Source organism: Metopolophium dirhodum, chromosome 4, assembly GCF_019925205.1.
Source record: "Metopolophium dirhodum isolate CAU chromosome 4, ASM1992520v1, whole genome shotgun sequence".
NCBI classification, from domain to species: domain Eukaryota; kingdom Metazoa; phylum Arthropoda; class Insecta; order Hemiptera; family Aphididae; genus Metopolophium; species Metopolophium dirhodum.
Genome location: NC_083563.1, coordinates 29,377,705 through 29,405,248, shown reverse-complemented (window position 1 = coordinate 29,405,248; position 27,544 = coordinate 29,377,705). Strand labels below are relative to the sequence as shown.

Here is a 27,544-nt window from a genome sequence, read left to right as displayed (position 1 = left end):
CATAAATTCTTTTTATCTAGTACTTGGCTTCTTTATACATATATAAATATATTTAAAAAAAAAGAAAAACTTAAAAAAATGTATTGTGTTTATTAATTTTATACTACTAATATACTTTTTAATACTGAACTTTGTTGAACAACTTCATTAGTTATGTTTTCAAATGAAAGAGATTCTAAAATATCCTTGTTTAAATTCATCTTCATCCAGGCATCCAAATTATCCATCGATAAACGATTTATTAATCGAGTTTTTATAAATGTTTAAGTTGAAAAACTTCTTTCACATCCAATTTGAGTACAAGACAATGTTAGTACGTATTTATCAAGCCCGGATAAAGGGGGACAAGGGGGGCATGATCCCGGGGCCCATTGATTTTGGGGGCCCATATTTATCCCCAATATATATTTTTTGTAAAATGTATTTATTTAATATTGTAGTCCCCTCATCATTTTATCTCCACACTAAACATATCACTCACTATATTGCCGGCCGTCGTCACACACATAAAATCAACACTTTGTTCCAGGACCGTAAAAAAATGTTTATGAATGATTTTCACATTTAAAACAGGTTGAATAAAGAGGTCCAATAAGAATGAGAGTTAGGAGACTTAGAAACAGGACTTTGGTAATCTCCAAATAATAATAAATAAATTATATATATAATATATATAATAAAAATATGATAAATATAATAATAATAGTAATGATAATATAGTTATAGTTATAAATTATAATATTAGGACAGTGTTGAATTTTAAATAAGAATCGGGGGATATTATCCTATTAATTTAAAACTACTGTATTTTTACTCCTCTTATGGACTTATAATTCTATGTTGCAAAAATATAAATCCCCCGGAACCAGCAGCCTAGCTCGCCTTTCCAGTGGCTGAAACACACTAAAATTCAACGCTATAGTAAGCCGAAAATGTGCGAATGCCGTGCTGCGACAAAATTAAAACCCATTCAACGTTAAATTCGATATAATGTTATATTGATGTATATAAATAATGAAAAATGTTGTACAAGAGTAGTAGTGCAGTTTTTGCTGTACCGATCTATGTAAATTACAATATTATATTGTAGTCGACCGGCGTTCGTGTGTTCTCGCTTGCAATGTGGATTAGGCCTACAGGGGACACCACAATAAAAAAAACGCGCCACGTGTAATACCTCATGCTTTTGAACAACATGCACGATTTGATATAATGTCGTTTAACAAGCATATATGTGGTGCGGAAACTTACACGACACTGCAATCATCCTGTACATCAGCGGCGTCTGCAGGGGGGGGGGGGGGGTAACGGGCTGAAGCCCCCCCCCTCATTGACGTATTATTATTACTTAAAAAAAATAAATATTTATCAAGTTTCAACTGTCGACTATAGTAAGCAAGACGTAAATTACATAAACGTCTTACCAGAATGAATTCATTTTTGAAAAAACATTGTATTTGCATACCAATTTTCTTAAAGTTATCTGTAATTTTTCGGAAAAAGTATGAACTACTTGTATGAAAGACCTTATATTCAATTTTCTAGTCTTAGCTTATACACATTTAATATTTTATAAGTTTTGAACTACAAATTAACTGTGGTTTTGACGAAATTTGAACTTTAAATGCTTATAAAAAATAACCATGATGCCTACGTTAATATTTTAGTTATAATAAAAACTTACGTATAACATTTTTAAGCTTTTTGACCGGATAAATAATTTTTTATTGATATTTACAGAAAAAAAATAATTTTAATTAATCAAATACAATCCAAGTGCGGACGGTATAACCAAGCTGGTTACCAAACAATATTAATAAATTTTCATTTTTTTCTGCAATTATTCTAAAAAGCACTGAGCATTTTCAAATTCGACCTCTAAAAGTACAGTTTGCTTCCAAAAACATTCATCGGGCATCAAAGTTTTTGCTCTAATCGAGCATTTTTTCTACTAGAAAAGTTGAGAAGTTACATTAGTTACAAACATTTTAAAATACCTCAAATAAACGTCTCCAATTATTAGACTGGACAAAATAAAAATAAAATTGTAACTAATTTTCAAGTCCCCCCTCCCCCTCCCCCCATTGAAAAATCCTGCGTACGCCACTGCTGTACATCGAGTACATTGAAGTAATGTATAATGTAGTCTTTTATCTTTTGGGGGTGCTCATTTTAAATCAGAGGGTGCACAAGTCCCCTCAGAATATTCCTATAGGTATAGTTGTGCCAATGGTCAACACTAGTCCACAGATATTAATAATACAATAGTTTATTGCAAGATTTATTATAGTGCATACCTATCTGTGCACTACTAATCTTTGTACCAAATTTGTATTGCGATTTCAGAAATAATGTAATAATATGTACGAAATATTTTATCTAACTACCACTTATAGTTTCTACCATTATCTAAAAAATAAGTAAGTGTATAATATTATAAAAATACATATGAGTAGAGTTTGGGTCGTTTGGGACTAATTGTTGCACAAAAATGATCGAAATATGCAGCTAAATTTTTATATTACTTTAAAAAAATACATAAAACATATAACAATTTTGGAAATAAAAAACTCAAAAATAAGTAGGTACATAAACGGTACTAAACATAATTTGTACACGGGTTTACTAATTCAAATATAATATATTGATTCATACGGACATTATTGCATGTTCTAGGCATTTTGAAACTATCGTGAGATAAAACAACTTTATTCTAAAAATACTGGAATATCTATTCTGGGTTAAGGAATAACGAATAACGTAATATGAGAACACCGTGATAAATAAAGACGTACCTATAATAGTTATCTACTGATTTTAATTTTTTCGTACAATCTAGAATCTAGGTGTCGATTAGTTTTACCACAGTTTTTTCACAAAGAGACTCATAAAATCTTACGTACCTACCTACAATACGCGCAAATAGGGGGGGGGGATTTGGGGGCCAAGCCTCCAGTCTCCACCATCATCAGTTTTAACAGCCCTCCAAAATATTTTTGAAGCTTTTTTTAAGCTTATTCAATATTATAATAGGCTTCAGCCTCCCCAAATCTCAAACGCTTTTTGCGCCTATGGAAGATAATTTATTTTAAGAAATATTTGAAGAAAAGTATTATATTTAACTCAGTTATATCTTAGCTTTTATAGGTAATTCCTTCCTTTTTTTAAGTAATAATTTATGTGTAAAAAACATAAAATAAATAATAACAGTAAAAACTTGAAAAATAGTTTTATTGCCTTTAATAAAAATAGATAATTATAACACGCACACTTATTAGTCCTTACTCCATAGGCAGTTGGAGTGGCGATTCCCCCCTGTGAATACGTCACCGTGTATAGTATATACAATTAAAGTACTTAGGTACCTATAATGCTATGAGTTTTTATTTGATTGCATGACGTCAAATAATGTTGATACTAGGTACCCAACTACCAAGATTAAATAAATAATAAACTGTATTCTTTTAATTACCTTCATTTTTTTTGACCAGTTTTAAGTTGTACTAAAATTACGTTATTTAAAAATGTCATTCTCAAACCAACTGAACACCACAGTCAACAAGTGTCCAGAAAGAGCAAGAAACAAGTTGTAAAATTCTAAACAAAAATACAGTAAGAGTAACTTGTATATACATACACTATAGTATAAGATTTCTTAACCTGATTTCATAACGTATATTTTGACAATTAATACTATTTCCTCAACTCACAACATCAAAACGTATTCAAGTTTTTGGAAATATTTTATTTTACATAGTTTGAAGTCATTAAAAATCGACATTTTTGAAGAAAAAAAACACATTTTCTATTTTGGTAATAATTATTATTATATCATTTTCGTGATTTTTTCTTTATGAAGGACAGCATACATTTGAAACACATAATAATAAATATTTATTAGTACATACCAAAATTCAATTTATGTATTATGAATTTATGAAGCATAAGTATATATTTTAATTATTGGACCTTTTGACTTATAATACTCAAATAATCTGGTCCCGAAGTCAGCCCTATAAGCAGTGACTACTAACCTGTATATATATAAATTGTGTCAAAAACTAGTTGTCTCTATGATAATTTATTGATGTAATTGCAATCAGTGGATTACAAGTCAAATGAAAACCACTTCACACTTGCATTTTAAATGCACATACATATATTATGTATAAAATGCATGTTTTTTGTGACGCTATGGATGAATATAATGAAGATTGATGATGTTTGTAATATTATAACATATTAATTACACATGTGATCAAATTTAGAACCTTTTAAATGTGAGTATATACTAATATTCTAAGATTACTATTCAAAATAAATCATTAATTTTAAGCTATGCTTTGATAATAATATGCTAAATATATCTACCAAACGAGTAAAGAGTTTACATTTTAACATATTTGCATAATATAAACATTTCAAACATATTTCATATTTAGAATAAAATTCATCTAATAATTTAAGACAATGAGTTAGGTACCATTAAATTTATTTTTATGTTATCAGAAAATACATTTATTCTAAAAATGTTATAGGTAGTGGGTACATAAAAACTTCTTATCTATAAATATTAAATAATGATATAAATTGTACTATGCAACTAGTATGCAAGTATAGTCTTTTGACACAATTAATTGTCAAATTATATACGCATTATTGCTTGCTTATAATAATTAATTTTACTTATTTAAATAATTACATTAAATATATCAATTAATTATTAATATTAAAATTAAACAAAATAAAATTTAAAAACATTTTTAATTTAAAATTATTAACACATATTATTATGTTTTTAATAATTATACATTTCTTATTAAAAATATGTGGAATTACTTTAATTTATTCATAGATAATATTAATTAATCAATTGCAAAACTGGATACAGTTTGCAGATAATTAAGTAAGTCTAAATAAAAAATAACTCCACTATACTCTGAAAATATTGTTAATAACCATAAAAAAATGTGATTAAAAAATATTATGTATGCATCAATGATATTCAACAATATAGAATATTTGTATGTATGTAGACCAAACACAAATATTATAATTTAAAAACATTACTATTGGATGAATATAAAAAATATAGGTAATATAACCAATAAATATACTTGTCATGGGTCATCTTAAAAATCCTTCATTAGGACCTCAGGTAAATGTTCTCTGGCCTTAAGTAATGACAACAAGTATATTGTACAGGGTATTAATTTGAATATCAAATAATAATAATAAATTAACAATTATCTGATAGCATAAATTAATAAATACAAATTTGTATTTCTATTAATTTAAAAATAATAGTAATGCACAAGCAATATTAACATGATAAAAAAAGAATAATTGAACACTCAGAATAAAATATTATTAATATTACTCTTGTAGACACAAAATTAAATATTAATCAATATTATATTTATAAATAGAATTTTTTTTTTTAGTTTTCTAATTATTTTTACATTTAAATTTATTACTTGTCACAAGCGCATTCATTAAGTATGCATTTAAATTTTTCTAAACTTAAATCGTCTTTAGTACAGTTTTCATCAATTGCAGTGTGCACCTGATGTAACCAAGCTTCACGTGTTTCATGAAACCTTAATAAATTTTCATTGTATTGATTTAACTTTTCAGTATTATTTAGTTCACGATAAACTTCTACTAATCCTTGGAAATCATACAGTAATCCTGTGTACTGGCGACCATAGGTAGTTTCATCTACATTAAAATAATTTTCCTTATATATTTCGATATTTTTATATAATTATAAGATTTGGTTTAACTTATTATAACTTACATATAGTTTTTGAACGTAAATAAAGTTCTTCGGCATCTTGATATTTTTTTAACTGATATGTGTATAAACTAGCCAAGTGACCTAAAGATAGAGCCACTTCAGGGTTGTCTTTACCTAAAATTGATTCTTTGATTTCAATAGCTTTTAAATGCATTTGTTCAGATTGCTGTAAACATTAACAATTTAAAATTCAGTAATTTAAAGATAAAAAGAATTTAAATATTACGGTATATTTTTCCTGGCTTTGATAAAGTCTTCCTAGATTGCAGTATGATTTTGCTGTAAGCAGGGCTTTCACTCCAACTGCTTGTAAAGAAACTTTTAACGCTTTTAAATGGAGGGCTTCAGCTTCATTTAACATGTTCTTCTTCATTCTTTCCAACAAACGCTTTATTCCATCAGCTTGTAAATCTGAAAAACCATAATTTATTTTTAAAGGCATTATAATCATAATTCAATTATCTAAATAATGCAACATTAACTATTTAAATGTATACTAAACATATGAAAAGTATCTTATTAAAAAGGTGGGCAAGTGGATGTCGCTCTGCTGTACTGTAGGTTACAAGTGGGTCACTGTATAATGGATGGTATTAAATTTGAATTCAATGATATATCATTGTATAAGAAAAACGATTCTGAGTGGAGACGATATGTCAGTCTAGGTATAAGACATATTATACACTTATCTATGGTATTAAAAAAAAAATTGACCTATAATAAATTCCAAATTAATCATATCACAATATCCATTAGGTACATATAACGCGTTATACATCAACAACAAACCGTGATACTATCATCATTCATCATAATATATCGATGAAAATATTACAAATTAGAAGTTTCAAGTGCCCACGAATAATATTATACAATCACAACAAAATAACTAAAATAGTTATTCTAGGTTTTTATGTAATTTCGTCCAAATTTGAACTTAAAATGACTATACAAATAAACTGTGCTTGTGTATTTTTTAGATTTTTTGGTAACCGAATTATCTATTTACATGGAATCTTGTTTTAAATTTTCAATCCTTAGCTATAAAAACTGAACATTTTATAATTTATTAATTACAATGGTTGATAATTTTCGAGATTTTGATAAATTCTGTCCAAATTTGATCTTTAAATGCTTATAAAAAAAAACTGTGCCTATGTATTTTCAATATTTTTCAACTGCTATTGTAAAAATATATCAGGAGTCTTGTATTAAATTTTTACACTTTTTGGCCCAACAGATAAAACTTTATTGATATTTATAGAAAAAAAAACTAAAAAAATTGAAAACTGAAAATGCCCGTTAACAGCTCAAAAAGTGTCAAAATATTTTCAAAATTGTATGGTGTATAGGAAATGCTAATATAAACATTCAGTGAAATTTTCATGTATCTACAGTTATTCGTTTTTGAATTACAAGAAAATAAGGAAATCGGTACATGAGAAATCGAGTGAATATCTAATGTTGTAAAAATATGAATTTAAAACGCTCATAAAAATTTAATTTGACTTTCTTGTAGAAATTTTTTTTTTGATAAAGTTAGACAAACTTATGAGGAATCTTGTATTAGATTTTAAAATCTTAGATTTAAAAAGAAAATTTTTTATGAATTTCTAACTCAAAATAATTTGCAAATTTTCGTGATTTTTCCGTATTTTTTCAAGATTTGAACTTTAAACGTGTATAAAAAAAAACTGTGACTAAGGATTTTTAATTTTTTTCATCTGCCTTTGAAACAATAACCTAGGAGCCTTCTATTAAATTTTCAAGCTTTTTTACCCAACAAATAAAATTTTATTGATATTTATAGAAAAAAAATTTAAAAAAACTGAAAACTGACAATGTCCGTAAACAGTTCAAAAAAAGTCAAATTATTTTCAAAATTGTATTGTGTATAGAAAATGCAAATATAAACAACCAGTGAAAATTTCATGCATCTACGGTCATTTGTTTTAGAGTTACACCAATAACCAAAATCGATTTTGTTAAAAATCGATTTTGCGTAAAAATTCCCGTTTTTCCTTAATTTTTCTTTTGTTTTTCACATCGCTTTTGAAAACTACTGGGAAATTAAAATTTTGACCTCCCCAATGCACCAACGATATTCACTTTCCCATCGAACAAGATACTGAAGTCGAAAATCGAAGCATTATTTCGACTACTTATCGTGTACACAGACACAAAAATAAAAAAATAAAAAAAAAAAAAAATAAAAAAAAAAACACACATCATTGTAAAATCAATACATTCATCGTTTCACTCAGAATCTAAAATATGCATACTTTCTTGAGGTTTTTAATAATAAATTGAATAATAATAAATAATAATAAAAAATTAGGTCTACTAATAAGTAAATATTATAATAGAATACACTCTGATAACTCAACCAAAATTGCTGACAAAAGTGACTTTCGTATTTTTACTATTTATATTTTTCTTTTTAATGTGGTAAACCAGTGATTTGTAAATTGTGGTACATGGAAACACTGTGATGGCAGTATGGAAAGTTAATAAATTAATATTTTTACTTATATGGTTGTAACAAATCTAATATTATTTTATGTTTTGTATAAATAGCCAATAGCTACTAATTATACTGTTAAATGTACCTAAATTATTATTTTTAAATATTGTTATTATAAAATATGTATTGAAATTTTGAACAGTTCTATTTTTAGTCATTGGTGGTACACAATATGCGGTACGGGGAAAAAAGGTTTGAGAATATTTGAGGTAGAAAATACCTATAGTATATTCTCTTCACAGAGAAAATATAAGAGCACACAAACTAGAAAAAGCCGTTCTCGACCGTAGCACCATCGATAATAACTAGGGTTCAAAATTGAAGGCATTAATATTATAAAGAATAAAAAAGTACTTAAAATGCTAAAGGCATTTTATATTTATGATTTATAAATAAAGAACAATTAAAAAATGTAATAGGTTTTTTCACCAGTGCCTAATTTGTGTGGGAAAAAAAATGTACTACCATATTATTATAGTTGAACAAACTGTGTTCAGTAAAGCATTGATGGTTTGAATTTAAAATATTTTTGTGCATAGAAAATAACACACCCATGTGACTTGACTATGCGAACTTTCTAGTCATTACAAGTATTTTTAACCATATCATCAAACAAAAGCGTAGTCCACACAAGCTTTTATCGATTTGCACTATAAAAATAAGTATAATTATTGTGATCAATAGATAATTTAACACAAAATATAAAAGGCAAAAAAATCAAAAAAGGCAAAATAAAGCAAATGTAATTACTAGCATACCATTAGCATAGAAATTAAATCAAACACATTTTTATATAAGAATTATTTTTCTATCTTTATCCAAAATAAAAGGCATTTGTCTTTAAATCCAAACCCCAATGATAACTGACTGAAGAATGAGAATGAGAATAGAATGGAGATGAGAGAGCGACTCATAGTTGTATGCGTGAAGTAGTCATATTCTCTCGATGGACATAGTATAGGCATTTCTTAACTAAATTTATTATTTTCATAAATAATTCTCTACTTATAGCCATCAAATGCAAATTTAAACACAATACCGGATGATAACCTACAGTAAATTATGTATGAGAAGTTGATTAAACTTATAAAGTTTACAGTTTCTTGGTACATAAATGTATTTTTAATACATTCTATAAAACAATTTGACACCATTCCTTAATTATCAACATATTAAAGAACTTATTAAGTACAATATTGAAAATAAATTATCATAGATTCATAACTAGCGGTTTTACGCACTTAAAATCATTAAAATATGCTCAAAATAATTATTTAATCATTTTGTTTTTGTTAAACACAATATTCCAATGTGTATTGTGAATAAATATACAAATACATGTACAGCCTTGATCTCTGGTAAATCCATGGTAACTAATATCTTAGTGTTTAATTAATTATCTTAATGTAAATAATTGCATTATTGCATTATTGAAAATGTATGAGTTTGAGTAATTAAAAATCAATCATAGCCCATAGGAATACTTGATTCAAACATGAAATATTTTAATACAGACTTGATAAATATGTCTAGGTGGACTGTTTTCATCACACTTATCTAACTAATCCCTAGTTTTTAAACTACTATCTATTTGTAAAGTAGTGTATCAGGAATACCTAAAGGTTATATTCTGTTTTAATTTGTTTATAGTATTTATTAATTCATTTTAAACTAATGTATAACTAGTGTTTTTTAGTCATGCAAATAAATCTTTGCTGATATGAAAATATAATATAAGCAAAGTAGTTCTAGTAATTAATAACAATACTAATAAACTACAAGCAATATTAAATTATATTTTGAGAATACAGTTAACTCGCGATATAACGAATTTCAAGGGACTGAGAAAAAAGTTTGGTATATCGAAAGTTCGTTACACCGAAATTCGTTATATCAAAAGCATATATCAACAAAATTCGTTTAAACGAGATTTAAAAGAAAATAAATCTAGGTTTTATTAGATTTGTATAATTACATACATACATATTACCTAGATATTATCACATATTTTATTAGATACATACATACATATTATTTATTAATTAATTACAATTTATTTTTAGTTTATTACATATATAGACATATTTATTTTTTTTAAAAATCGGTAATTTTTTTTTTTGTTTGTTACTTGCGCTTATGCGGTCAATAGTGTTCTCCAAATTTGACACAACAACAAAACTAAACTAAAACGTTAACGACATAACGTAGAGGTTACAATAACTTTGTAGAGTCATTTATTTTATCGCATGATAATCGCTGAAATAAACTCCGTTATAGCTTAATTTATATTGACGTGTATCTTATAAGCAACGACATGAACATTATCTTATCGCATAATAATAGCCGAAACAAACTCGTATAATTTGTAACATCAATCTCCAAAATTATAACAATTCGTTACATTGCGAGAACTTTTGCCTAAAAAAACTTCGTTATATAGAGGGGACAAAAATGCATTTAATTTTTCGTTATATCACGAGATTTTCAAGGGAACGACAGTTTTATTCGTTATACCAAGATTTTTGTTATATCGAACTTTGTTATACCGCGAGTTGACTGTATTATGAACAATATACCTTAAGTCCTTAACATTAAATTAGTTTTAATGTTTATATTTGTCAACAGAAGTACCCAGCAATTTTCCATTATATGATTAATAAAATTAATATAAATCAGTATTTTGGGGTTCTAACAATCTAATTTATTTAAAAATATTTAATTTCTTATGAGTTTTACCTATTTTAGAATATGAATCATTGGTGCCTATCCCAAAAAATTGTATAGGCAGTTCAGATAAGATTCAAAGAAGGTATTTTAAAACATTTTAAGTTTTCATATATCTACAGAAGTACAGTTTTCCTGCATTGTCTAGAGTTAACTACCGGTCTGAACATGGTCAACTTCTAGATATGAAGTGACCACTGACCGACGCGTCTAGAATCTAGATGCTGAACAGAAATTGACTTTTAAGTTTAGTTGATGAATTTCTGAGTAACTTGCTTTTCTATCTGGTATTTTATCCCTCACAAATTTCATATTTTATTTCTATTTAAATTGATGGTAGAAAAATGTTTGCATTAGTGGAATTAAAATGCCCATCTTACAATGTTACAGCTAATATTTCATTTCACTTAGACGCTATAATTATTAAAACAATAAGAGCATTAAATCGAAAACTTGAACCTAGCTAGTACTTAGACACATAGTAGTAATAAGGTCATAAGGACCATAAAATCGATTTCAACTTTAATTATATTTTTAAATAGAGAATATAATTCTTGGTGAAAATAATGTAAATTAATAATTAGTAACCATGTGTATAAGATTTCTCATCTACACATTTATCGATTTAATGTTTTGTAGTGTTTCAGTGTTTGTATTTCAGTTAACCATTGTTCATTTACCCCTCTGAGGATATTATATAAATTAATAAACAAACAAAAAATAAATAAATAATAAAATAATAAAATAATAAAAAAATAAATGCACAGACCTCGTATACTATCATGAATGTAAATATCGATACCTCTATCCATTATGTCCAATGCTTTTTCTTCTAGTATCAATGCCTTTATCCGTCCAGCATTAACTAATAACATATTATCATTTGGCAAACCAATTTTTTCCATAATAAATATGCCTTGTAAAATGCTTCGCCTAAAGGTAGTCATGATCGTTGGATTAAGTTAAAAATTTTTATTAGATCATTACCCAACAGTAAAAAAATGTATAATGTCTTACATAGCTTCATTAAAGTCAGTTGTTGAATAATCACAAACATATCTAGCGTATGCATAATCAACAAAAACAATTGCAGTATGTAAATTGTAATACCCAAATAAATTTCTTCTAGAGTCTAATGCAATCTATAATGTAATAATGATAATTAATAGTATTCTTTTATCATAAGTCCATCACAAACAATTCTTACATAGTAACTGTTAATACTATCTTTTGCTAAATCAGCTTTTAATGAGTAGCATGCTTCATTCAGTAACATATCAACATGAATGTTCTGATCAATTTCTTTTTCGTAAGTATGCAATTGATTTATCAATTTTTTTGCTGTACTCAATTTGTTCAAAACAGAACAAACCCTAATGGCATGACTTATAACCAGCAGTTTCAAGATATCAGCACTCTTATCCCGAAGTTCATAGACAGATTTAACTGCCCATGACCAAGCCTAAATAATCACATTTATTATAAAAATGTGAAAAAAATAAATCTTCATAAAAAAGTGTCATACCTCATTAAATTCCATTAATACATAGTAGTATTGTGAAACGGCCACATATGCATACGCTATACACAATGTTCTTCCTTCTATTTTTTCAATGATATTGATGGTCTGTAGCATATGTTGTAATACTATTTTAGCTTCATCAAAATTATGGTAGTTTGACACTACTAATAACCACCTAGAGATAAAAATTATTTTTGTTAAATCAACTATTATTTAAAATTAATTAATTTTTAATTCAAGATTTTTTTTAACTTGGTTAGACATTGAATAATTTTGACCAGTTCTAAATTTCGATCAAGACACACCCATTTTGTAGTTATTATTTTGTATGTATGCGATAAGACTAGAGCACATTCACTGAACCAGCCGGCATCACCAAGAAAAAATCCTATTTTTCAAACACAATTTCAATAGATTTTCAAAATTTAAAAAAAAATCTAATTCTACAAACCTAATTTGAGACCTTGTTCAATATGATGAACATTTATATTGTCATTGTCATCTTCTATTTCTATTTTTATCCATTCATCAGCCAAATGTTGGGGAAATTTAAATCCATTAATTTGTACACAAATCTAAAAAAATAATAATAAATATTTAATATATGTAGTATCATTTATATAACTACAGCTAATTGTTTTAGTTTTGTTTTATTCATATATTACCTGGAAAATAGTGAACAGCTGACTTCGATAATTGGTGACATCTACCAATTTTGAAAACAAAGTTAAGTTGAAATAATTAGAAAAATTATAACAATCAACAAATTTGGTCTAAAAAAATTAAAAATAACAATTAAACTTTTAGTTCTAAAATTATTTTTGAAATATCATAACATTTTTAGTTAAATTAAAAAAAGTTAAACACTTAAGTATTATCTAATATTATATAAATCATATTATACATTTTTTAATTAAATTTAAAAATGTACAATATTCAATCATAAAAATACATTTTATTGTGTTTAACTTTTTTAATTCCAAAAACAAAATTAACAAGTTTTTGACTTTAATTTTACAAAGTTTACAAAAAAACCAATAATAGTTTTGCTGTTTTACTATAAAAATTAATTTAAATTAGAAGATATAATTCTTAATTTGAACAAAAAATCGAAAAAAACATAAATAACTTATAAACAAAATTACATTAATATTTACATTTTGTTAGAAAAATAATGTAGGTACTCACCACATGTTAACCTTATATTTTAAGAATATGGTTTACATATTCCTTGTTCTTTTATGATAAAATATTTTTCAATACTATTTTTATTTTTTAGATTAATGACAAATAACTTTCATATTATGACTTAAAATATTCAAACTATTGATTCAACGACTTAACTTCAAGTTATTAAGAAATAAGAAACATTAAGTTAGGTGACATTTTGACAAATAATAATCTATAACTGATTATTGACTGTATGTAGGTGTTATACTGATATAACAATTTTGTTTAAACTATCAAGAATCTACAGTGAGTATAGAACATCTATGATAAATATAGGCTAGGTCCTATACATGGCAATTGGCAGTTTTTGTAAAATATTCATGAATAATAGTACACTTATTAAACGGTTTAACTACAATATATTTATATAATATGTAATAATTTAATGGATGTATTATTTTTATTGATTCTGTGTAACCTCTATTTATGGACATTGGACACATCTTGTTGTAAAACATTTTAAAAATTCCACTAAATAAATACTTGTATAGTATTAAATGAATATCAAAATTACATTATATAATTTTTTTTAATTTAAACTGAATTAGGAACAAATTTGTACATTTAATAGTATTTTAAATATTTATTTTGATAACTATTCTTATTTTAGATTAATTCAAACATGCCAGATACTCATTTCAAATCTTTTAGAAGACATTGCTACAATTTGGCCTCCACAATAAAATATTTAATCTATATTTTTTTGATTTTAAGTTATAAATTGATTAGAAACATATTGGTAGATGTAACCACAATATTATGGGTATTAAAGTTTTATTTTTTCCTATGGATGATTTTATATTTAAATCTCTTATCATATTTAATAAATTACTTATAATGACCTGATTATAAGGTATGTTGAGGCTTAAATATCTGGTGTGAAAATATATGCTTAATAGATGATATTAATTAAGTATGGGTTTTTTGACCACAGTGCGACTAGCAACCAGTTAATAAGTAAGTAATATTAGATAATTATTATTTATTAGATGTTTTATACAAAAAAAAATTTTCTTCCGATTTAAATCTATACAGATTATTATAACACAAATGTTTATCTTGTCGATATTTTTTGTATTGAATTTGAAATTGATAGCTGATACATAAGTTAATATTATAATTTTAAGTTCTTATGATTTTTACTTTTGTTTCAATAGATACTAACAAAGTACCATATACTGACCTAGTTTATGAGGAATAGAATAACACAACACTACAATAATTAGATAGGCACAATAAAAAAATGTGTTAGTCACTTGTTGTATGGTGGCAAATCCTTCATGAGTTTCAGAACTCATCTGTCTATAAGAGACAGGCGCTACATAGCCTGAATTTTGTAATGACATTTGAGCAATTTCACGTCCTCGATTAATTGAAGAAAGCTCACTATCTTTGATCATATGATTATACACAAACTTTTCGCAGCCGTCGTTTACACGTAAGATCTATAAAAAAAATTGACAATTTTATTTTTAAAATATAATTTCTTTTACTCAAGTATTTCTAACCTTCCATATCATTTGTAAACTGATTGATGGTGGTAACCACTTTAACACATTTTGCAGGATGTCTTCGTTCATGGAATCACAAAACTGATTTAATGACTTATTGTAAAGTGACTCAACATTAGGACTAGAGTTACTCATAATGATCTAGAGGATATAAATATTTCAATAAAAAAATATCTCTACTGTATTAGTATAGTGTGCACCAGTGCACCACATTCAAAACTACTGACGGTGAAACAAATTAGTATATTATTATAATATTATGCCAGTTTGATGAAGACTTCATTTAAAATTGATTCGTGTATTATTTTCACTTAATTGAGGCTAAACTACTACTTAGAACTAAAAATTAAAAGCAATTCGACATCAAAATATTTCCATCTGGAATTATTTAATTGTCTAATGTCTTTATGTCTTGAATCTTGTGTTATCACCGTAACACTTTTATCAGTGACGCTGATAACGATGTATTCTTATAGCTTTTTCCACCACACTGCACCGACTGCACTGTTGGCGTCTGGTGCACATAATGTATGTTCCATCTGGAATACTGGTGCGCACTGGTTGACATTTTTTATGTTTCACCTCACTATAATACGCTCGGCCAATTTTTTGCACTGAGTGCATTGATAGTTGCACGAGCTCCAGTCGACGGTGGGCTTTATCATTTTCCTGATAAGTACCAAAGTACTATAGTCTAAAGGCCGTGAAAGTATCCATCAAATATTTAATTATCTTTATTATATTATAATATATCGGTGATAAGTATTGATTTTATGTTTCATCTACACTTGCACCAGCCTGCACCCAGGACGATTATCAGTGCAACCTAGGTGCAACAGTGCGGTATGGTGGAAAACGCTATTATATTAAATAGTTATATTTTATACATTTTATTTTTCCCCAGCGTTAAACAAAGATCTCTTAGGTGTTAGGGCTATGGTAACATTTAACAATAATTGTAACGAAGTATAAAAATTAATAGTAAACCAGCAATTTTTTGGGTCCGAAAATCTATTTTAAAAACTATCTGATGTCTACAGTTTTTGTACTGAATTATTGAAGTTTAAAAATATTCTCGAACGTTTTCTTTAAAAATAATCGTATTTTACATTGACTCAAACTATTATATTTTAATATCTGTCTGGCAGAACTCTAATTGTTATTTATTTTGCAGTCTTCATTTAATTTACTGGTTGTAGGCCTAAAGATATAGATATTATATATTATCCTGTTGGTATAGTACTACATTATTACATTATTATGGACTATTTTAGTAGTAGCTGCTAATACCATACAGACCAAATATCAATGCTAATACTTATAAGTTTATAACACTATAATAATTAGTAGGTAAATAATAACTATATCAGTATTCAGCAGGGGCGTACCGAGGAGGATTTTATTGGGGGGCCAAAGATATAGTAGTTTGGTAAATTGATCAGTAAAAAATTATAATTTATAATAATTAAATTATTAGATTTAAAAAATCGTTCCAATCGTTGCTTTTAAACAATATAGCGTACCGAACGTAGACCGAGTGTAGAACGCCAACACTGGTAGAGCGCATACCGAATTAGCACCAAACAATTTATATGTTAGTTATATATACCTGCCATGTAGTTATTACCTATGTGACAATAATGACTCTATAGTTGCCAAAGTTTTGATATGATCAATAAAAAATTATAATTTATAATAATTAAATTATTAGATTTAAAAAATCGTTCCAATCGTTGTTTTTAAACAATATAGCCAATAGGAATCTAATAATGACGGTTATCTATAGACAGAATAAAATATAGAAAAAAATTAGTGTTCCTGAGCAAAATGTATATGTAGGTATCTAAACAGGGTGATCAATAAAATATATAGCATATTGGATATATAACGTACATATTATAATGGGGCATCGTATAAGGAAATAAAAATGTTCCTATTTCGATTGTTATAAACAAGCCACACTTCAGGAATTTCTTTAGGACTTGGACACTATAGGTATAGTAGGTACACAGCTGTAGCAAGAGTGCTTGAACTTAGATTTTAGAAATAATCTAAAATCATCAAAAGGCAAAAATTACCAAATATATTTAGAGATCATACATATAAATAATATAATACACGTGGTAGATACCTATATAGGTAATGGGTACACAATGAAAACGAAATACGTGTCAAACATAGACTAGCGTGAAAATTGCCAATAGTATTATTATTTAATTACTACAGTGCACAGTTGCCGGTTTATCAAACATCGATAAGGTTAAACATTAATTATATTAAATATTAATATCTATTATTTATGTGTTTTGCACTTGACAGTTGTCAGTGCATTGTACGCAAAACATAATATACCTATAGGCTATATTACGGTTGAACATAATATAATAATATATATACAGTACGGAGACACGTAGTACCTAATACCTATACGGCTATACGTAGATATATATATATATTGTATGAACTACAATTATTATACAATTGCGGTTACAATAATAATGTTATGTATGTAGACATGTAGTATGTTGTATGTATACCTATATAAAATATAAATATTGTAGATAGCCACAGGCTACAATAGCTACAACACAGAAATAATAAACCTACAACTATGATTTTAAATAATAGCGAAGAAAAAAATAAATAGGTATATAAACGTATTTTATTTTTTGCCATTGCCTTTAAATATAACAATTAGTTGTGCAAACAATAACTATTGCATGTGTACATAAAGACTCATAAAACCATGCGATATTCCAATGGCACAATACAATAAGTAATACACAGAGGTATCAGTAGCGTATCTAGGATTTTTTCAAGGGGGGGATGTACAATTCATTTATTTATCTATTATATTATTACATGTCAATTTAAAAACCAAATTATCATTCACACCAAACATTTGAGACTTACAACTTGGAAAATAAATTATGATTCGTTAGACATTTAGACACTATAATTTCACTTGGCATTGTACATTTATTCGTAACTTTGTGTATTAGTGTATACTGTATACCAATTACGATTACCAACACTAGCGGCCAACGGGTAAATGCAAAATAGAATTAATTAAAAATAATATTTCTTTAATATTTTGATTACTATATATATTATAATTTATATTAAATCATAATATTTAATAAATAATAATTTCATCTGTTTCAGTTCATATTATTATATTAATTTAATCCATTTAGGGTTACCATTATTTTAAGTGCAACTATTTCTTTAAGAAACGATAATTCTTTTTTTTACATTGGTAAACTAATAACTAAACATTAAATTATAGTGGATATACATTCATACTTCAACGAGTTAAACGTACCTGGTACCTACTTAAACTCTTATAACTTAGGTACGACTGAATAGTTGTTAAAATATCATTAAATATTAAAATGATTTGTAATCTCATAGCCAAGCTTTTAAGTTTTAATGCATATATAAATATATTATATTTCAAGAATCTACAAGATTATAATATTATTATTAATCTAAAATACAAACTCAATATTATGAACAACACGTCAACACGCACGCGTCTTGATGTCACATTCAAATATTTACATACCTCGTTCATAATAAAAGAATAGAAGATATATTGCATGATTATAATTTATAATTCATATATATTTACAAGATAAATAGTTAAAGTTAAATCTTGGCTTGTCGTTGTTGAAAAATATCTTCAGAAATAAATTTAAATGCATGATAAGGTATGTATATTTTCAACAATTTTCATTGAAACGACCATATGGTATATATATATGATAAATAATTGAGATAATATATTATGTTGTTACTTGTTCTGTCACTGACAATTAACATTAATTTTACTAGTTTAGAGATATACCTAAATATTGTATAGTATATAAATTATACTTATATTTTATACATATGGACACTGGTGTCTGGTGTACTGTACACCTATATAAATTATAATTCTATATAATATGTACCTAGGTATCTGTTATACTCATACATGTTAGTATATTACCTACCTATATATTTATATTTAGCAGATATTATCATAGAACAATATTATATGATAATATATGATATTATATTATATATTTAGGTCACCTGGACACATATTATTATCCTTATGTTGATATGTGTACATTTAATATCATTGGTTAATAAATATAATAATTAATACCTACTAAATAATATTCATAATAAATATTAAATAGTAATACGATTGTTTTGTTCAGTTACAATATAGTTACAACCGTAGACCTTTATATATTATGTTTAGACCAGTCCATCCTTTAGGTACCTACTAAATGGCAAATACAATGATAGTCGTTTACTCGTGTGTGCTGAATCAGTCCATTTAGTATAAATATTAAATATATATACATATATCCATTGACGCAACTAGGGGGGGTGCAAAAGGGTCTTTAGCGCCCCCAAGTTCTAATTTAGCACCTTTTGTTTTTTTAGGTCTAACTATCATTATTATATTGAAATACCATAAATTGTATGTTTTAAAATATTATATTATAGCACCCCACGTTTTAGAGGTCTAGTTGCGCCTATGCATGTATCATATATATTTTGTACGTAATATTTATTTATTTTTATTTATTTATTTATTGTACCCTTCCCTTTTGGACCGATTCAGCTTTCTGCCAAATTTAAAAAACATCGATTTATTTTTTGACCTGCAAAAAGTTTAATACTTACTCAATGTTATACATAGGTATAGTAAAAGTATTAAAAATATAAGTTTTCAAAAAATGATTTATTTGTTAGATACAGTGGTGGTCAAACGGGGGGGGGGGGCATAGATCCCTCCCCATGAATTTTTTTCCAATATTTATAACAATTTATAATTAAGTATATTCTAAAATGCATTCAATTTTGTTCAATTTTTTTTCTAAAAACAAATTATCAACTATTGTAAATTTCGACAAAATGTCAAAACATGTTTATATGTGTTTATATGACATACTATATTATTATCTAGACTCATATCTAGGAACTAGGATATTATTATTAATATTTAGTTGTTTACACAAAATATAATATGGAAATTATCCCACTAGATGATGTACTCACTAATGGCTACTTTAATCATACCTTTTATCATTGATTATAAATACTAATATTTATAATCATTGCTTTTATGTTAATATGTTATATACTACTCTTATCATATAAACTTATTGTGCTAATTTTTACAAATTAAAACTAATAAAAATATATAAAATAAAAGGTAGCTTAAACATAATTTGGCTTGGCAAAACATCATTATAATCTATATACGTATTACTTAATATTATGTTGCGCGCTACGTTTATTATTATAAGCTAATTATAGTTAAAATAACTAATAAACATTATTAATTAAAAGTTACTAAATTCCATTTTTTTTGATAGTTTAGGCACAGATTAAATATGTGTAAATAATTTTCATAATATAAAGCCTCAAAACATAATGTATTATAACAATTAACACCTGGTTTAATGTTCAATGCTTTTTTTTATATTTTGTATACAATTTAAAAAAAAAAACTATATTAATTTATCATTATTTGTATGACTATTAAATTTTTTAAGACAATAATTATTATAATATTAAAATTTATAAGTTATAATCAAGATGTGTTATAAAACAACAACACACAAATCATTGAGTAATTTTTTCTTAAGAATATTTTTGTATAAAAATTGTAAACATCATAACATAATTGGTACATAGTATAGTTTGTAGGCACATTAATTAAACTTATTCTAAACTATATTATTCAACGGTATAATATAGCATTTCCTATTGTTCACTGGGGTTAACGATTTTGATACTATATGGGAGTTTATCACAGAGAGAACATTTTGCATTTAAATCATACTACAATAGCAATATGGCATAACAAAAACAAGAAATGACGCATATTTGTAGATCAAGTCAGGTTAACTAATTTTTACATAACAAGTTGTCGCGTTAACATCACAATCCTCATACTCATTGATATGCATTAGTTCAGCTTTACTTAGGGTATCTAGTTGTACACATGCACAGCGTATAGACAACTTTCCATTTTCATCCAATGATTGTAATTTACGAGGTACTCCAATCCAATTTCTTTGAATGCCACCACTATATATATATATATATATATATAAACAACCAACATTATATTAAAATCTTAAATAATTAGACAATGTCTTTATTCCTATTGACCTTACCTCAATTTAGTACACCAGACTTTACTTTTTTGATTTTCTTGAACATATTCTATATTACAACTTGGATATCGTGCCATTTCTTCATTTTTAGCTACTTTAGCCATTTTACTTGATTGTATTTTTTCAAACACCAATTTACTGTAATCAGTTTCTTTACCAGATGAATCGTAATAACGTCCAATTAATTTTCCTAAAACAACAGAATGATATAATATACAAATTAAATAAATAGAACATAACTTGGATGGCTTATTAATATACTTAAGAGGATGTTACGTTGTATTTGTTTACTCTCTCTCATCCACACGCAACATCCCCTTAATATTGAATTGGTAGGTGATATAAAAATATTAGATGCAAGTACCAATTTCTTTGTATTTTTTCTTATAAGTATTGATCCAAGTTTCCAGTCCTATTAAATCATTTGGATTCATATCACTGACATGATCAGTTAGATTTTCTTCATCAAATAAGCCAGTTATAAATGAACGACTGGCATCACGACCTAAAAATATATTGTTTCACACAAAAATAAACAAAATAATATAAAGAATAAATTATTTAAACTTATTTTTAATAGGTGCCTACTGCCCAGTTACTTACCGGAAAATCCACTATACGAACCACCAGGTCCATAGAATCTTCTACCCTCTGTCACGTCAAATACAATACCCAGAATGGATAAATATATTTTGCCTCCATCAACACCTTTATATCGACTTAATCGCGTTGTATCGAAAAGAGAACACACTTTTGGTGTGTTAATTAAGAATCGTTCAAAAATCGCGAAGCTACACAGTAAGTTTTGAGCGGGTTCATAGAAAAAGAGCATAGACAATATTAATACTATAATTGTTATACACGAGAAAAAAGTATTTTTTAAATTAAAACCCTCCATATTAACTAAATATAAATATCGTTAGGCGTTTACAATGATTTATTTAAAACAAAATTATAATAATAACTAATAAGTAGGTAACAAGTAATAAGTAATAATTATTTGTAAGTAACAACCATGATTTTAATTTTTAATTATTGAATTTGTCACATTAAACATTGATATTATGACCACGATAAAAGTGTAGTCCATGTCGCATGAATGGTCAAGTAGCCATGATGGTTAACATGCTTATTATAATATGCTTGTTAATAACCGTGCTTATGACTTATGACGGGCCGTCATTGACATTTGACTGCCACTGGCCACCGCTGCCACTTTGTGATAACTGATAAGCATGCACCATGTAATATAAAGACGCCATCCCCGAGGTAATGATAGTAATTTTTATCACTCCATAATTATCAAGAGTTATCAGTTATAAACATAGATATAATATTATAATACCTATTCAAATTTGAATTGCTTAAAATCAAATTTATTTAATTGTAGCGCCGTCGCAGCTCTCCCGGGAAAGGATTTTTCTTGTGATATCGCGCGGCCAACCACTAGAGAGACCAATGCGATGTACATTTTATTGTTATAAAATAAACGATGTGTGGTTGGGTGGAAGCAATGCAAAGCAATTCCCCCGTGGGCCACGGTTGAAACTTGAAAGTTGAAACGTAATAAGAGATATAATATAAGCACAGATTGTGCACTTAGATATAGGTAAATCACAGACTCATAGAAATTTGTGATGTAAACAAAAACTGGCTGATAATCTGTGATATAACTATATAAGTAGGTATATACCTAATAGATTGTATATCAGACAGTGTATAAGTATAATATGTCTATGCTAAAATGCCTAATAAGTAATAACCATGGTACTATATCTACAATTCTACAACCGTGCTTATAACAAACATTTTAAAATTATTTATTGAATTATTGACAGTTTTTTTTTTAAATATTTGCTACCTATATTAAACCTATATAATAAAATATATTCATGTTAATATTTAGCTCGGTAGTATTTGTATATTAACTTCATTCTACATTAACTTATTCAACTTATCCATATAGGTAAGTACCTATTACATACCATTCTACATAATATTATCCTAATCCTATAGGGCTAAAGCCTAAAGCCTAAGTCCTAAAGGATACATTTTAATAACTTTCAATCAACTTTGAACATTCAGTTATAATAAATTAGAATTTAGAATTAAGTGTCGGTGTTGTAATGTTTTTATTATTTAAACCAATATATTTGGTGAAAAGTTCAAGAGTCAGGCCTAGCCTTATAAGAAACTTATTAAGTAGAAAAAATTGTAGATTTCATTTTAACGAATAGTAAAAATATAATTACTGTTTATTGCCAGTTGCTTGTAATTTTATTTTTTTTTTCGATGTTTTAAATAGGTAGCGTAACTCTTTCGATATTTCCATCTCTACCACTAACTTCAAAGATAATATTTATTATCTATAACTTATAAGTTACAACTAAATTATACTATTGTTAGTCTTTCAAGTTTCACATTGTTTTAAAAATTGGCTACTAGATTGAGCCAGTAGATTATTTTTTGAATGATCCCGTACAATAGCTGGGAGTGTATCAGTTTCATATTTTTCTATAATATTATGTTCATGATTTAAAGGACTATAATATAGAATGTATCTAATAGGATTCTTGAGATTTGCTGGGGACCCAGAACACCCAAAAGGCCGAAACTTACTACTCATCATATATTTTTGTTATTCATTTATATACCTATGTCAATACTCAATAGGTACGTACCGCTGAACGGCATGAATAGGTTTGTGAAAGACTAAAAGTTTAAAGTTAGTCTAAATAGTAAATAATATTTTGATTTCATTGTGTTCGTACAAATATAATATGCCTACGTAAAGGTAAAGTTTTTTAAATAACAATAAAATAACTAATTTTTTTAAATTTCGTTTGAATATCTATCAACATTTTAACATTAATTAAATGTCTAAAAAAAAGAAATTGTGACTACGTGTAATTCGATATTTTTAGAATGATGTAAGACCGCAATTACATAAAGTAGTGCCTTATACAAAATTGTCACTTTTTTATAGAGAAAAAAATATGTATTAGCACTTAGGCATACAAAAAATAATATAAAACAAATTCTAAGATTCCAAGTATAAATAATTTAAAATTGTTAGTTTAAATATTTCAAAATTTCATAGAGTATAGATTATCTAAGTATTATTAGAAATAGTAGAATATTCCAAGTTTTTACGATTAATATACTTTTTGAAATACATTAAAATAACAAAAATCGTTTGAGATTAAATTGATATTTTACGTTTGAATATCAAGTTTCATCAACATTTTTAAGCTCATAAAAAATAATGTGGCTACACGCCTACATGGTACCTAATTTTTATTTTAAAATTCTAAGAAGTAAATTGAACAACTAATGCGGGATCTTGTGTTAATTTTTCACTCTTTTTTATGTAAAAAATACATTTTTATTAATTTAAGAAAAAAATTTAAATAATAAAATATTTCATAATTTTATAAATAGCTAAAAATACAAAAATAAATTTTGAAAATTCTATTATGCTTAGAAAATATTATTATAATAAATAATATTTTGTAAAATGATCTACCATTTTTACGGTAAAAAAATAAAATTTTTTTGAAAACTGTTAATGCGCAATGGATATCGTTCTGCTGTACTGTAGGTTACAAGTGGGTAATTTTAATGGATGGTGTTAAATTTGAATTCAATGCTATAATATCATTGTATAAAAAAAACGATTCTGAGCGAAAACGGTCAGTCAGCCTATAATATTACCAAGTATATATTAAAGCTCAAAAAGAGTCAAATTATTTTCAAAATTGTATGGTGTATAGAAAATGCTAATACAAACATTTTCAAGTAAATTTTCAAGTATCGACAGTCATACGTTTTTTAATTTCAACAAATTAAGAAAATCGTTACATGAGATATCGAGTGAATATCAAATGTTGTAAAAATATGAATTTCAAACGCTCATAAAAATTTAATTTAACTTTCTTGTAGACGTTTTTTTTTGATAAAGGTAGACAAACTAATCTTGTAATACATTTTCAAACCTTAGATTGAAAAAGAAAAATTTTTATGAAATTTCAACTCAAAATAATTTGCTAATTTTCGTAATTTTTTCGTATTTTGTCAATATTTGAACTTTAAATGTTTATAAATAAAAATGGTGACTAAGGATTTTTAATATTTTTCAAATGTCATTGTAACAATATAGCAGGAGCCTTCTATTAAAATTTCAAGCTTTTTTACCCAACAAATAAAATTTTATTGATATTTGTAGAAAAAAAAACTGAAAAAAAAGGAAACTGAAAATGTCCGTAAACAACTCAAAAAGAGTCAAATTATTTTCAAAATTTTATCGTGTATACAACTAGATTCCCTTTCCTATCAGAAATGTTACTGTTGAAGAAAATCCAAGCACTTTTACTGTCCTATAAGGTGACGACAGGCACAAAAAAAAAATAAAAAAAAAACACATCATTGTAAAATCAATACATTCATTACTTCGCTCAGAATCTAAAAGTGATTCCTAAGAATCGTAGTCCAGAAATTTATAAATTCAACCATTTTTTCGAAATTACAATCGAACTTCGGGAAGTATGATTAATTCACCACCGCTTTTAGTAGTTTTTATAGTTATGCAAACATGAATATATTTCATTTTTTGCGATGTTTTGACATGTGCATATGCGCGTGTGAGAGTTGCTTCCGGCATGGTTGCCCGACTCGTGACGGCGATTCTCGGAAACAATTATCAGATAAGGATTACTGGATAGGTATAGAAGAATAACTTACTAATAGGCAACAATAATAATCAACAATAATAATAATATTTTTCCAAGGTCCGTTACCCCAGCACTGCCAAGTTTGAAACTGAATATCAAAATTATCCAGTATTATGTACTTAATTTTGTACAATTTTGAACATCTAAAATAAAATGTTGTACACCACCCCTAATATGAGAAAACGCGATTTCCCCATGTCTGTGCTGCGGTAACGTTACCCTAGCACTGCCCATGACCAATTATTATCAAATCAAAATGTAACTCGTACAGTATTATGTACTTTATTTTATACAATTTTGTACATCACCCCTAACACTAGAAAACGCGATTTCTACATGTGATTTCCTCGAAAACATTTAATTTGTTATACTTTAAAAGTTTTTTGTAGATATCCACGAATAATATTTTTAAATTACAAAAAAATGTACAGTTACACAATTAGCTCTAATTATTTTATTTTTTTTTTAAATAAAGTATAATTAGGTCAACACACTTTTTCTGTTCATTAATCTAACTTGGTATATGTGGTGGAGATAAATCAACAGGAGAAAATAATTTATGGATGCACACTTTCTTAATTCGTTTATTCATATTTTGTTATTTTGTGCTGCAAATCAAATATGAACTGAATTCTATGCAAAGATAAATCGCATTTTCAAAACGATCGAGAACAAGCCTAGGTCTTATAAATCGAAATGTATGTGAGAACATTCACTTGTGTAATCACAAGTGTTATTTCAGTTTAAAAATATATCTTCAATAATAACATTAATGCCATTAGCATTATAACAACTATAATTTCAGTATAGTATTACATTTTTTACTAGCCTTTGTTTCGCGTGTGCAATGAAGTACTTAAAGATATTTTTATTTTTTGTTTTGTGTCTCTTAATCAATGTATCTGAAACGATTAGATACGACGAAACTGACAATTTAAGTCTTATAGTAAATTATATGATCAATACAAATGAAAATTGGATGTCTGTTATTATTCCTCGTCGCAAAATATTAATCAACCATGAATTTCAAACGATAGAGATGTATTTGACACAGTTACCTAAACAATTGAAACCCAGCACTTCATCGTCACAAACAAAATATTTCGTTTCCAAACCAAATGTACTACAAACTTTGAATTTTATGTACACAGCTCTTAAATGTGAGTATGCATATTTGATTCGTGATATCTTAAAATATTTATATCATGAACCTAAAAAAACATTTGAAAGTCTTAAAGATTTACAAATATATTTGGGCAAAGTAATTTTCAATTTATTTAACTTTAAAGAGTTATCTTCAGATCTAAAATCTAGT

At 26.6% G+C, this 27,544-nt stretch overlaps 2 protein-coding genes across 4 annotated transcripts; both read right to left on the bottom strand.

Annotated features, from left to right (window-relative positions):
• Positions 1-4,483: 4,483 nt before the first annotated feature.
• LOC132942969 (amyloid protein-binding protein 2) lies at positions 4,484-15,825 on the bottom strand. 3 transcript variants are annotated; one of them, XM_061011704.1, is made up of 13 exons: positions 15,539-15,825; positions 15,309-15,452; positions 15,057-15,245; positions 13,236-13,343; positions 13,022-13,145; positions 12,823-12,958; positions 12,574-12,745; positions 12,256-12,510; positions 12,066-12,190; positions 11,818-11,981; positions 6,027-6,211; positions 5,801-5,966; positions 4,484-5,721 (listed from the first exon to the last, which is right to left on the bottom strand). In XM_061011704.1, exons 2-13 carry the CDS (start codon positions 15,444-15,446, stop codon positions 5,474-5,476), a joined length of 2,010 nt encoding a protein of 669 aa, XP_060867687.1. In that variant the 5' UTR covers positions 15,447-15,452; positions 15,539-15,825; the 3' UTR covers positions 4,484-5,473. The 3 variants fall into 3 exon arrangements, with proteins under 3 accessions (XP_060867687.1, XP_060867686.1, XP_060867688.1); XM_061011703.1 differs by having other exon boundaries at positions 15,309-15,824; XM_061011705.1 differs by having other exon boundaries at positions 11,851-11,981; positions 15,309-15,824.
• Positions 15,826-20,036: 4,211 nt separating this feature from the next.
• LOC132942834 (neuferricin) lies at positions 20,037-22,747 on the bottom strand. The gene is made up of 4 exons (XM_061011488.1): positions 22,103-22,747; positions 21,864-22,004; positions 21,500-21,689; positions 20,037-21,410 (listed from the first exon to the last, which is right to left on the bottom strand). The coding sequence occupies exons 1-4, from the start codon at positions 22,395-22,397 to the stop codon at positions 21,224-21,226; spliced, it is 813 nt and encodes a 270-aa protein (XP_060867471.1). The 5' UTR covers positions 22,398-22,747; the 3' UTR covers positions 20,037-21,223.
• Positions 22,748-27,544: the final 4,797 nt, after the last annotated feature.

Bases quoted from the DNA above. Each gene is read 5' to 3' on its own strand.
- LOC132942969 (XM_061011704.1), bottom strand. From the start codon at position 15,446: ATGAGTAACTCTAGTCCTAATGTTGAGTCACTTTACAATAAGTCATTA. The intron at 12,511-12,573 runs GTATGACACTTT...GTGATTATTTAG, and splicing joins TATTAATGGAATTTAATGAG to GCTTGGTCATGGGCAGTTAA. The intron at 12,191-12,255 runs GTAAGAATTGTT...ATTACATTATAG, and splicing joins ATAGTATTAACAGTTACTAT to ATTGCATTAGACTCTAGAAG.
- LOC132942834 (XM_061011488.1), bottom strand. From the start codon at position 22,397: ATGGAGGGTTTTAATTTAAAAAATACTTTTTTCTCGTGTATAACAATT. The intron at 22,005-22,102 runs GTAAGTAACTGG...ATATATTTTTAG, and splicing joins TTCGTATAGTGGATTTTCCG to GTCGTGATGCCAGTCGTTCA. The intron at 21,411-21,499 runs GTAAGGTCAATA...ATATATATATAG, and splicing joins GTCTGGTGTACTAAATTGAG to TGGTGGCATTCAAAGAAATT.